Source organism: Pelodiscus sinensis, chromosome 2 (genome assembly GCF_052426305.1).
Source record: "Pelodiscus sinensis isolate ZL-2025 chromosome 2, ASM5242630v1, whole genome shotgun sequence".
NCBI classification, from domain to species: Eukaryota; Metazoa; Chordata; order Testudines; family Trionychidae; genus Pelodiscus; species Pelodiscus sinensis.
The window spans coordinates 40,033,281-40,046,959 of NC_143053.1; the positions used below are offsets into that span (position 1 = coordinate 40,033,281).

A 13,679-nucleotide genomic window follows, 5' to 3' on the forward strand; every position below is an offset into this window, starting at 1 on the left:
TAGCCCTGTTCTTCAAGCTATGTTATGAGCAGACAAGATGACTGTTACCAAACTGCTATATAAATGCATTCTGTTGATTTCAATCTTGAACTTAAAAGTTAATTTACTGATTTTTGTACTTTTATTCAAGTTTTGCGGGTGTTTGCTCCATTTTCCCACTATGTTTTTTATTTCCTGAAGATGCTGCAAATATGTTGTCAGTGATAAATGTGACATTTAATAAGTCATATTTCACAGAATAGAAGTACTGATTAAAGCAGGGGTGGGCAATAAGCAGTCTGCAGGCTGGATGCAGTTTGCCAAAGTTAGCTTCTGGTGCGCTACCAGACACTTTACTTGTGCATCAACAGTACAGCTACTCACAGCTCCCATTGATTGTCAGTCACCATTCCTGGCCAATGGGAGCTGCAGGAAGCAGCAAGGGCCAGCCTAACACTTCCCGCAACTTCCATTGGCCAGGGATGGCAAACTGCACCCAACCCAGCAGCCGTATCTGCAGACGTGCAGGTAAATAAAGCATCTGGTGGCCTGCCAGGGGCTAACCCTGGCAAACTGCATCCAGATTGAAAGCTACTTATTGCCCACCTGTGATTTAGAGAGAATTATGAAGACAGGTGTACATACTGTCTTGCACAGTGACAGCAAATTGGTTTCAAAGTTAACAGCTGATGCCAGGTGCCATAAATGAGAGGCTAAAAAAAAAAAATCAGAGGTAAAGGGAGAACAAGAAAAAACAAATCAACCTGTTCGCCAATGATGAATAGTTTGAATTTAGAATACTCATATTTGCACCCTTTTTGTCCATGCACTGATTGCTCTAATCACTTAAAATTCTGCCAAAACTGAATTCTCTTCCACCTTGGGGAAAGTTAGTAAGAAAACATAAGCATGGACATACTGGGTCAGACCAAAGGTCCATCTAGCCCAGTAGCCTGTCTGCCAACAGTGGCCAATGCAAGGTACCCCCAGAAGGTAATCATCAAGTGATTCCACCTGTCACCCATTCCCAGCCTCTGACAAACAGAGGCTAGGGATACCATTCCTACCCATTCTGGCTAATAAGCATTGATGGACCCTCCCCTCCATGAATGTATCTAATTTGTTTCTGAAACCTGTTAGACTGATATGGTTCAATTTTAGATTAACATCTAAAATCCTTTCTAAAATACTGGCTTCTCACTTGGTCCCAAAGTTATCATTCCTTCCTACTGTTCAATCTGATACTGGAGCTACCACCACATCTGAGTAATTATTTTATTTGTAGACACCCTGAAATGGGATAATGTACACAAACATGTAGGCTTTATGTATTTTCTAATTCTCACGCTTTTGTACTTCGGTAACTTAATATCCATGACTGTGACACTATTAAACTCTTTAAACATAAATATTCCCAGAAGAGCAACAGACTCAGGATTTGGCTAACTATGTCCTTTATAATACAGATAAGTGATTGACACTTACAGATAAGTGATACATATCAGTGGTTGAGCTATAAAAGCAAGTTTGTATTAAACTGGATGACAAAAGATTGAGTGCTAGACTAGTTTAGTGTCAAATTGGTCATAAAGAATCAACACTGTTCTCCATATGTTACTTCCTTGCTTCTCTTCAAGATACTATCTTTCTACAAGCAATTTAGTAATCTACTGTATATCTACATGTCCGTCTATTCATGAGTCAGTCTGTTCAAGAATTCCTCCTCAACCATTAAGAGGTAGGACCACCAAATTTAGTATGCAATTTCCTCTTGTAACTTAAAAGGAAGCAAGAGTCTGGTTGGTGCCAGGACAATGGAATGTACTTGGAATAAGACAGTTTCTCATAAAATGGAAAAAGAAGGGTCTGATAGCAGGGACAGTTATACTTTATAAGGAGCCGGAGATGGAGACTGGGACAGCTATAACCCCATTGCAGGGATGGAATAAGGGACAGTAATCTACTATATATTTCTGCGTCCATCTGTCCACGTGTCTGTCCATCCCCCAGCTGAGGGACATACATCCTTCCACTCACTGCTGCAGCTATGGATAGGTGCTTCTCACCTGGCCATAAGCTGCTGCAGTGACAGAGGGCTGGGGTTGACCTCTTTGCTCAGGGCAGCCTGCATACTGAATCCCTCATCCCCAGCTCCACCTCAGAACAATGATTTAAATAAACAAAAATTGTTTCAGTTAAGGATCTGAGAACCTCTGAATAAATTCTCTAGTTGTTTCATAAATAATATAGTAGTATAGCTGACAGGATAAGATTTACTAGGCAGTAACATTGTAATAGGTATTGTTTCCTAGACTAGTCTGCCAATGGATAAGCAATAGATTCTATGGAGAGCTATCTGCTCATAAATAGGACCATGAAAATAAACATCCATGAGTATTAAGCAGCTTAATGTGAAAAAAATCGGAAGCTAGACAGTAAGCTTTCTTCATAAATTAATAGTTCAGACAGATTTAAATATTCAATTATATTAATATTTTATACCCTTCACATTTGGAAAGACTGATCTGTGTTAAGGAACCACAAGTATAATCATCTTTCAAATTTATAAGACAAATTCAATAATTAAGGATAAAATTGATCTTTATATACTAGTTCCGTGGTCACCAACCTGTCGATCACGATTGACTGGTCAATTTTGGGGGCATGACCAGTCTATTGTGAGGTGTTCCAGCCCCGCCACTTACCCACCACTCCCATGAAGCAGCCCGCACTGGCACTACCTGCTGAGAAAATGGAGGTAGCGCCGGATTCCTGTGGCATAGGGGGAGAAGTCCCACAGCTCTGTGCCAGAGCCAGCATCTCAGGAAGCATCCCCACCGCTCCCCTCCCCCAAACAGCTGGTGCTTTTCCTGAAAAGCTGGGTTTGGTGCACAGCTGGAGACTTCCTTCCTTCCTGTGCCAGTGGCGGGAGGGAGGGGGGGGAAGAGGGGGAGAGAGAGGAAGTCCCAGGCTACAGGAACACTCTTCCTGTGTGGGGGGATGGGGAAGACAGGAAGCACAGGGAAAGACGTCCCCAGCTGCGTGCCAGATCCAACTTTTCAGGAAGCGTGATGGTTGTTTGGGGGAGGGGAGGAGCAGCCTGCGCATTTCCTGAGATGCTGGCTCTGGCGCACAGCCTGCGACTCCCCCCTTCCCAACCCCGCTGCAGGAAGGAAAGAAGGCTGGCAGCAGGGGAAAGGAAGTCCCCGGCTGCGCACTAAGGATGTTAAGGACTAGTCGCTAGTTAATGCCTGATAAGCGTTTGCTTATCGGATAGTCTGTTGACTAGTCAATTCCACCCCCCCTTGTTGCCTCTATCAGATAGAGGCAACAAAGGGGGGGGAAGGGATAGTTCAAAGCAGCAGCACCGCACAGTTGAGCTGGGGCTCAGCTGTGCAGCACTGCCACTTTGAAACCCAAAGGCACCATTTCAAAGGGGCAGCCGCTGGACAGCTGATCCGCAGGTCACTGTGCAGCACTGCCCTTTTAAAACGCTGAAGCGTGGAGCCCGGGGTCTGGGGAAAGGCTGTGCAGAGCCTTGGATTAGCTGGAGAGTCCCCAGCTGACTCTGGGTTCCGGGGAAAAGCCATGGCAGTGCCGCACAGTTGAGACGGGGATCAGCTGTGTGGCAGCTGCCCTTTTGAAACGCTGCCTCCGCATTTCAAAGGGGCAGCCATGGAGCCCAGGATCAGCTGAGGACTCCCCAGATGATTCCAGGTTCCGCACGGCATTCCCCCGGAACCCGGGGTCAGTTGGCCTCTGGGGAGTCCCCCACTGACTCCGGGCTCTATGGCTTTGAAATGCACAAGAGCCTCCACTGGGGACTCTCATATACTTCAAAGCAGTTACCTGTGTGCAGTCTGGAGTCAGCGGGACTTCCCACTGGTCCCAGGCTGCATGTGGAGTTCCATATTCCTCCTCTGAAATGGACAAGAGCTCCAGTGGCATCCTGGCAATGCACCCTGGCCAAATCCCTGTCCTGCACCCCGACCCTACCTCCTGGCCAGACACCCACAAACACACGGCTCCTGCTTCTTGGCCAGACACCCACCAGCACCCTGCTCCTGCCCCCTCCCTTCTGGCCAGACACCTACCCACAGCTTGCTCCTGTACCCTAATTTCCACCCAGATTCTACACCCCTATCCCTATCCCACTCACTGGCAGCCCTGTCCCGCACACTGGATCCCTCCTTTTTGGCCCCACCTCAGAATGAAGAGGGGCACACAAGTTCCACTAAACCTGGAACCCCAGAAGAGTTAATCTGGCTTGAGGCCTTGAACTTCAGTTCTACCTACCCTCCCCCCACATGTGGCTAGAGCACCAGGGGACTGAGGTGTCTCAGTTGGGGGTCACATCAGTGAGGCTTGGAGGATTTTGGAGGGGTCTTTTTTTGCATTTCACTTGCATGGTTCCCAACTGATTTTTCTGTGGATCAGTGACTTCTGACCCAAAACAGGGTTCCTTTCCCCTCCCATAAGTAAAGACAATGCTGAAATGTTTTGTGTTGGACATATTTTATTTAAAAATGAAACCTGGCCAAAAAGCCCCCATCTGGCCGCAGCATTATAACACTCCTGCACCTCTCTCAGACACCAACCCTGAGCCCATCATACACCGGAACCCTCTGCCCTGAGTCCCTCACATCCCCAAATTTCTGCACCCCCACATTCCCAGCGTTCTGCCACAACACCCCTGCACCATGGCACACTGCAAATCTGTTGTGAGCCCATCATACTCGGAACCCCCCTGTCCTGAGCCCCGCTCACACTCCAATCCAAACTCTACTCTTGCACCCCACATCCACAAGTCTGCAGCTTACTCAGCACCCCAATCCTGCACCTGATCTCAACACTGCTCAGCCTGGAGTCCCCTCCCTGAATCAGCATCCCCTTCTCCACCTCTTCCTGCACCCAAATTCCCTCCCAGAGCTTGCACCTCTCACTCCTTCCCACATCCAAATCCCTCATTCCCACCCCAGAGCCCACATCTCCTGTCTCAACCCAGTGAGAGTGAGTAAGAGCTGGGGACAGCAAGTGATGGAGAGGAGAAGGGGAACAGAGAGGATGGGGCCTCAAGGAAGGGGTGGAGTTTTGGAGAAGGGATGGGATAGACCTTGGCTTGCCCTGACATTTAAAAAGTGATTTTGAGTGTTAAAAGGTTGGAGACCATTGTACTAGTTTTTCCAGTTATTTCAGGGATACTCTGGGAGGGACATTTATATAGTTGATAACTGTGTGCTTTTACTATAAGATCGTTCACAAAAAACAGACTGAAATCAAATGCCTTCCTATACTCAAAGCTTATAGTGTGCTATGAATAACAGGTAAAATGAGCTCAGAGCCCTGTTACGTTCTCTTATGCTGGAATATGAACCCACTCTGTTGGATCGATCCTATAGCTAGCTGTATCACCATATTAAGCCAGTACAGATCATTATGTGATTCAATTACCTATCAAGACTATATCTAGCAAAAACCAGAGAACTGGATAGAGTCTTTTCGTATTTGAAAGAGGTAAATTTCCTTAACCACGTGTTTTAGCTTAAAAATAACTATTGGAAGTGTATAAAAACAAGTAATCCTGTACAGTCTCTAAGATGCTACAGGACTACTCTTTTTTTAAAGTTACAGAATAACATGGCTACCTCCCCCCCCAAACTATTTGAGGACTACTTTATATTTACATAATTCTTAAAACTATGCAATTTAGTTGTAACTAAATTTCCTGGTATCGGTCTTAAATTGACATTTTATATTACAGAAATGAAACAGATATAAAGCAAAGCAACATAATATACAACCAGAAACCAGTTAAGGTAAATGTTCAGACTATGCAGCTGAAAAAGCAGAAAAAAAATTAAATCAAGAGAAATTTAGAGGAACATACTTAACCCAGACCATTCATCATCAACATGGGCCTGACTGCGGCTTAAATCCCACTGAAAATCAGAAGTACCAGGCTGAGTAACTGGCTCATTGCTGGATCCTGAAAGAGACCAGAAGGAATAAACTCATGAAAACTTAGGAATTTGTTAGCTTATAAACTTGGATCTGCACTGCTGAATTCTCTTAAGAACCCTCCCCTCCTCCACCCACCACCCACACTAACAAGGTAAGGTAAGAAAAAAAAAGGGGGAGAATCCAGCCCCCCACCTCCAAATTAGAGAATTCTGAGTGAGCAAGAATTCTCTCCCTTCCTCCTGTGCATATTTCAAATCAGGAGAAACCTGCAGTAACAGAGTACACTTGTGCTGCACTTACACTCTTAGCAAGAGCAACTATCAGGATCTCAAGACTCAGATTCACTATGATATTTCTTGCAATTTGAAATTTTACATTCAGGAGGAGAGAGAAAGTCTGCATGAAGCAGACTAGTCTGCTAGTCTAGTCTGCTAGTCTAGTTAGGCAAAAACATAATGGACTACAGTATCAAATTTCCATTTTTCTTCAAGCTATGAGAAGGGAAGATCACTGGAGACTGTACACATTTCAGTCAGTGATAAACTGCATAGAGTGAATCCAAAATGAGGCCTATTCAGAGGGAAGAGAAGGGAGTTGAGAGCCCAGTGAAAAAAGGATAGAAATATTAGAACAAAAACCAAGTTAAGGAATCAAAGGCCATGGGGAAAGAAACACTGACTACACAATATTCTATTGAACCTTGTTTACAATAGTTTCTTTGTATACTGGAAGGTGCAACAATCAGATTCTTATGAAAAAGGGTAAAATTACTTGCCTGTAATTGTGCTTTCCTGAATATATCTACAGTAAACTTCTGATAATCCGGCACCTTTAGGACCCGGGGGGTGCCTGATTATCAGATATGCCGGACTATCAGAAGGGGGGGCTATGAGGGGTCTGGGGTGGGGTGGGGGGATGCTACCCCAGACCCCCTCATAGCCCCCCCTCCCAATAGTCCGGCTCTGCCCCAGGAGTCCCTGGTTCAGCCGCTGCTGGTCAGTTTCAGCAGCTGCTGAATCGGGGATGTCTGCAGCAGAGCAGCTGGGGACAGGGTGCTGCCAGGTTGGTCCCGCAGCGCCGCTCCTCGGCGCTACTGGACCAACCTGGCAGCACCCCAGCTTCTTTGCCCCAGGTGTACCCAAGTCAGCTGCTGCTGAAACTGATCAGCGGCTGATTCCAGGAAGCTGGGGCAGAGCAACTCTGCCTCGGGCTTCCTGGAGTCAGCTGCTGGCGAATTTCAGCAGCGGCTGAATCGGGGACAGCTGGGGTGCTGCCGGGTTGATCCCGCAGCCCCAAGGGGCAGCGCTACGGGACCTACCTGGCAGCACTCCAGCTGTTCTGCCCCCGGCTTCTCCAGTTCAGCCGCTGGTCAGTTTTAGCAGTGGCTGAATCGGGGAAGCTGGGGGCAGAGAAGCTCCAATGGTCCGGCTGCCCGGAGCACTTCCGGGTTCCTGATGGTGCCGGACCATCAGGAGTGCCAGACCATCAGATGCCGGACCATTGGAGTTTTACTGTAATAAAATTCTCACATGTTGCTCTTTACTACTTTAAGGTTTAAAGGTTTCACCACCTTGTGCAGTGTAGCAGGACATGGTGAGAGCAAGCATTGTTGCTGGCTGCAATATGTATACCCTGTTGAGTACAAATGCTTTCCTTCAAGTCAGTTTTCTTGATTGTGCAAGAGGCAATACTCTCAGGATAAACCTAAACTGGTGGAGTTTTGAAAGAGTGCTGGCAGAGTTTTCCAGCACCCAGAAGGCACAGTAGATGTCAGTATCCTGAAAGGTCTGAGAAATCTATGAATCCTCTTATTCATCCCCTTCCTTCCTGGTCTATGGGGAGAAAAGGATTGCCTGAACTGCTCTTAAATATATTCACAATCTTTGCAGGTCTATCAAATCTCATACTTCAGGGCTTCAGTCATTTATCTGCAAGAGTTGGGAAGGATTTTTTTCCTGATGCACAACTGACTGGATTTATTCTTCTCTGTTCTTTTCTCATCTTCTTCTAAAGCAAAGATTGGCCAGAACAGGGGAAGGGACACCAGACTGGGAAGATCAGCTTTGAGGTGGTAGATGCCTGACTGGTACATCTTGTTAACACAATCAAACTGACTCCCAGATTTTTGGGTGAGAAATGAATTTCTCTCCATGAGAGATTGGCATGGACCTTGGAGAATTTATGATCTCCTCTACAGCAGCGTTTCCCAAACTATGGGCCCAGTATCAGGCCACAGGAAAAAAATACCGGGCCTCAGCATGGCTGCCTAGAGGGGGGCGGGTTGGGAGGAGGTGTGTGTATGTGTGTGTGGGGGGAACTGGCTGCTGGGAAGCAGGGTTGGGGGCAGCGGGGCTGTACAGTGGAGATTGGGGCGGGAGGGGAGGGCGCAACCAGCGGAAGCAGGGCTGGACAGGGGGGTGGTTGTCCAGGGGAGATTGGGAGCAGGAGGGAGGAGGAGGATGGGAGAACCAGCCTCCGGAATCAGGGCTGGACGGGGGCAGTGGGGCTGGCCAGGGGAGATCAGGAGGAGAAGCGGGGGGAAAAAAATCAGCCAGTGGGGAGAGGGAGATGGGGGGTGGGGGGGAGGGAGGGGCCCGAACTAGCCACCAGAAGCAGGGCTGGCCAGGGGAGATTGGGAAGAGATGCAGGGGAGAATCAGCAAGCTGGGAGGGGGTTGGGGGAGCGGGGCTGGCCGGAGGGTGGGGGAAATCAGTGGGAAGCATGGGGAGGGAATGGGGGGAGTGAATCAGCTGGCCGGAAGCGGGACTGACCTGGACACATACAGACCCGGGCACACAAGTGAGTCCAGCCCTGGGGATTCCATTTTGCCCCTCCCCCATACCTTCTCTCGAGTACTTGCGAACTGCCTAGCTGGTAGACACACTCATGCGGCATGAGCACATCTACCAGCCAGGCAGTTTGCAGCTACTGACTGACGCGCCTAATTTATAATAAAATTTACCTAATTAGAAAATACTGAACATTTTATATGTCCGGTATTTTCTCAATTTGTTTCCTGGACAGAACCCTCAAATACCGGACTGACTGGTACAAAACTGGACACCTGGCAACCCTTCCCCTCCTTGTACCCTCCCTCCTAGCCAGATACCCTATTACCAATCTGCTCCTGCTCCCGCCTCCTGGAGTGCCCCTGCTCCCGGTCCCCGAAGCCCTGGCCCAGGCTGAGCCGAGCAGAGCATGCAGCCGGGTGAAACACTGAACATTTATTCATTTTTAATTCTTTTCTTTATATGCATTTATATTTTTGGGCTGCAAAAAACAGTACTGAAAAAAACGGGTTCCAACTAAAGTAAAAAGTTTGGGAAACCCTGGTCTAGCGAGCTTTCTATCCATCTTACAGTCCATTTATCCAGTCCATATTCCCTTAAACTTGCTGGCAAGAATATTATGGGTGACCATATCAAAAGCTTTGCTAAAGTTGGCACTGGGGGCTTTGGGAGGACCGGAAACAACTTATTTGAATATTCATCATTTGCTTAATGAATATACAAATACGCAAATGAACGTTACCAGTCCCCCAAAAGCTTGTGAGTGGATTTACTGGTCCCCATGTCAAAAAGTTTGGGAAAACCTGCTCTACAGGGAAGTGGGTACTTCAAAGTGGAAGTGCTGTTTGAAGACGGAGGCCAGCTAGGGTTTCCCTAGGCTGCACACAGTATTTCAAAGCGGCAGCACCTCAGGGAATCTACAGTTAGTGGGGGAGTCCCCTTTGAAGTGTAGCAACAGCCCTAGGGTTGTTGCTACACATCAAAGGTGGAGGCACCTACTGACTAATAAAATAGTCGATGCAAAATTGGATTAGTCAGTCGATATTTAGCATCCTTATTGAACACATTAGAGATCATCAACTTCTGGACCAGTTAATATGAAAAGCTGGATAATGGAAGGTCAAAGAGTGGAATAGGGGGGGGGGGAATGCCACAGTAAAGGCAGAAGCACTGGAAAAAAGAAAACACTTGATAAGCATTACACAGCAGCACTCAATGCAACTGCTTCACAAAAAAAATAGGTAAATATGCCAAACTGATTGGAGGAATAGATAAATAAATATGCAAAGCAAGTCAGAGATGGAATGAAACAAAAACGCAGTCTCTAACATGCTGCTGCTTCTTTACTGACAGTGGTCTAGGAGGCAATGCAGTGTTTACTCAGCAGCATTTACATGGCAGAGGTAGCATACAAGAGTTATTACAAGGTCTAGCTTGAAATGCTTCATTACTGTACCTTTCTAGGTAAAAAATACCTTAAGAGCTAAGGAGCAAAGACATAGGGATTTACAATCCTACATATATGGGATCTTTAGGGGATTGTGTTTAAGCTCCTTCATTAGAAGTCTGAAGTTTAAAAAAGCCTTTCCTGCAAAGTGAAATTTAAATCTGCAGCAATGGCCAAATGTCCCTAAACACAGATTGCTTCTGATGAATGATGAGCAGAAAAAGAAGGATTTTGAAAAGACACCAAAGTGACACACTCATATTCGGTCATGCTTCTGGAGTTTTATTTATCATTTTGGAGAATGAGGTCTTAAATCTAACTGCATAACACTGTTAAACCACCTCCAATGTGTCAAATTCTTTTTCTACAAGTTGAGCTTACTCTATACTAGCAATTCACCTCAGTGTAACTGTTGCTCAGCAATGACAAAAGTCTACACTCCATGACCAACACAGTTGTACTGATCTAAATCCCAGTGTAAACAGTATTATCTCATTGGGAAGGTTCTCTCATTGACATAGCTATTGCCTATCAGGAGGTGGATTACCTATGCTCACTGGCATACCTAACATCTTCACTGAAGCACTATAGCAATGCAGCTGTAGTCATACTGATGCAGCCTTTTAATTGAAGGCAAGTCCTGGATCTTGAGCGCCGCAAGCTATAACCATTTCTGCATAATGATTATTGCAAAAAAAAAAAAAAAATCAAATTTAAGCATAATCACATACTCTTCTGCCACTTGTTGAAAAAGCTTTGAAAAGTTTAACATACCAGAAATTGCAGGATTCAGTCCTAAGGAAGCGAAAGAAGCAGAGTTTTGTTCAGAGGTCTTGATCCTTCCATCCACATTCCAGGGAGCTGAAATCAATAGTTTGGCATACATTTATACTTTATTTTGCCATGATGAAGGCATCTAAAAATCAGTTGTCTAAAGCTACAAGAATACTGTTAAAGAATCAGAAGTAATTTCAACTGCAAGACAAAGTCCCATCCTACTGAGATATTGCCTGTGGCTTTAAGTTTACTCTTGCTTACTGGGTACTATAAAAGATGACCAAGCGAATGAGGTAATGATTTTTAATTGAACTAGCTACTATTGTTGAAAGAGAAGCTTTCAAGCTATCCTACACTCTTCTTCAGGCCTGGGAAAGGTTCTCAGAGCAAGTATGTTTAAAAGACTGCAATTGCATAGCTTCTCCCATCAGCATACTTAATCCACCTCTGAGAGACCAGGGGTTGAGCCAATATAACAGCATTGATCAAGGGTGTAGATTTTTCATATCCCAGAGTGAGGTAGTTACACTGATTTAAGGGGACAATCCAGGATGAAATGGCCTGTTCACACTTCTGCAATCATAGAACAATAGGGGAGAGGGTTAGTGGGGTACAGACTGTTGAAACAGTATCAATAAAGAGATTGGGTTATGTTTTTAATGTCTAGCAAAGTTGTGAATTTGAGGCTCTACGTTTGTCTTCTGAAGGGCAGATATACACTTAAAATGATGCACTAGTCGTGCTCTCTTCAGTGAGGGTTAGGTCAGTATAACTACATCACTGATCCATCTGTGGAAGACATAGCTATACCAATGTAAGTCTGTAGGTTTCCTTTGAGGACAAAGATTAAAAGGTCAGTTATGAAGTAATAATTTTGTGAAAAGTGTCTACAGTGACAAGGCATTTGTCTTAGTTTTCTGCAGGAGTACATTTGAGACACAACTGATTCTTTGATTTCATCCTTAAGAGTTATTGGGGCATTTAGTGCACTGGATGAGGTATGCCATATGACAGGGTAGGGCCCATTGCTCTTGAAACATGATGTAGTGGAAGGTGTTCATAATCATAACAGTGGAAATATAACTGTGGGTCTTGCATCTGTTATGACAGTCTGGTACTGCTTTGAGTAGGCAGGTACTAGTCTGTATGGATTCTGATTATGAGCTTAGTAAGATGAGGAGGGCGGGCGAATGTTTCTGAACAGCAGAAAAGAGAGAGGGGCAAGATGTAGTCCTCATCAAGTGTGGGCTGTAACTGTTTAACAATACCTTATGTAGGTTCCAGTGCAAGGTGATAGGTGAAAATCGGGCAGTATTCTGTCCAATTCTGGGCACCCCATTATGGAAAGGATATGAACACATCGGAGAGAGTCCAGCGGTGAGCAACAAAAATGATTAGGGGGCTGAAGCACATGACTTATAAGGTGAAGCTGAGGGATTTGGACTTATTTAGTCCACAGAAGAGATGAGTGAGAGGGGATTGATAGCAATCTTCAACCTCCTAAAAGGGGGTTCCAAAGAGGATGGAGAGGTGCTATTCTCAGTGATGACAGAACAAGGAGCAATGGTTGTCAATTTACAGTGGGGGAGGTCTGCATTGGATATTAGGAAAAAAAAAAACCTATTTCACTAGCAGGGTGATGGAGCACTGGAACAGGTTACCTACGGAGGTGGTGGAATCTCCATCTCTAGATGATTTTAAGTTCTGGTTTGACAAAACCCTGACTGGTATGATTTTGTTGGGATTGGTCCTGCTTTGAGCAGAGGGTTAGACTCTATGACCTCCTGACGTCTCTTCAAACTCTATGATAGTAAAAGGTTCAAGAATGCTCGCCTGAAACAATACTTACCGATACCAGGGAACAAAGTGCGCTCACCCCAGGATCTGCTCACAATGGAAACACCCCAATCTTTTCCATTTCCACTAGCATCTCCAGTGTCCTGACCCCAAGCAGATGTCTCAGTTTTCCTCTTCCCTGCTGTAGCTGATGGAACAGATGCCCATTTCTCCTCCCCTACGCTGATCTCTGAGGAGATTTTTACAGATTTCTCATTCCAATTTCCTCCATTTACAGTAGGACTTTCATTCAATCCTGAAGAAACTTTAAAAAATAAATAAATACATGTTAAAAAACAGTGACTGGATAGAGAGTTAAAATATTACTTGAATATAAACCAATCAATTTCATTATTTAATTTCACTCAGTAACTATATTTTATATACCAGAATCATATGCAGTTGCAGAACAATTTTAACACAAACCATGAATTGAAACAATAAATCTCCTAGTCTCTAAAAGAGGTCAACTTAAGGCTGAAAAGTCTAAAGTACCACTCACGTTTCAAATGTCAACACTTCTACATCTGTCCTCCTCACTTCTACCTGTATATTTCATTCCTGCGAAGATACTGAAATGTTTTAACACTCTGCCTCCTTCCTGCTATGTTAGAGAACAGGTTCTATTTTTTGCCCTTCTTTCCCTCACCTCTTCATGGCTAGAGGGCCTCTATTATATCCTTTTTTGCTACACACCTTTCTTTTGCTTCACTTTCTTCCTAGCGGGGGTGTCAAAACACTGCTCCCTCCAAATACTGTTCAATATCGTCTGTCAATATTGTTCTTTCAGTCAGCTTTTGGGGAACAAGAGACAGCAGTGCGCAGCGCTTTTTAGAGGCTCACGTGTAGAACTCCAATACGAATGTGGCAGTATTGTGATATTTACATAA

General features: G+C 45.2%; 1 protein-coding gene across 2 annotated transcripts in view; it reads right to left on the reverse strand.

The window, feature by feature from the left end:
• The window catches only part of MTDH (metadherin), a 59,750-nt gene that overhangs the window by 14,321 nt on the left and 31,750 nt on the right, over positions 1-13,679 (reverse strand). For both annotated transcript variants that reach the window (XM_075920336.2, XM_075920335.2), the window contains 3 exons: positions 12,803-13,054; positions 10,951-11,037; positions 5,867-5,965 (listed from right to left, as the gene is read on the reverse strand). In XM_075920336.2, the coding sequence (XP_075776451.2) occupies positions 5,867-5,965; positions 10,951-11,037; positions 12,803-13,054 (438 nt within the window). The remainder of the gene's footprint in view (positions 1-5,866; positions 5,966-10,950; positions 11,038-12,802; positions 13,055-13,679) is intronic.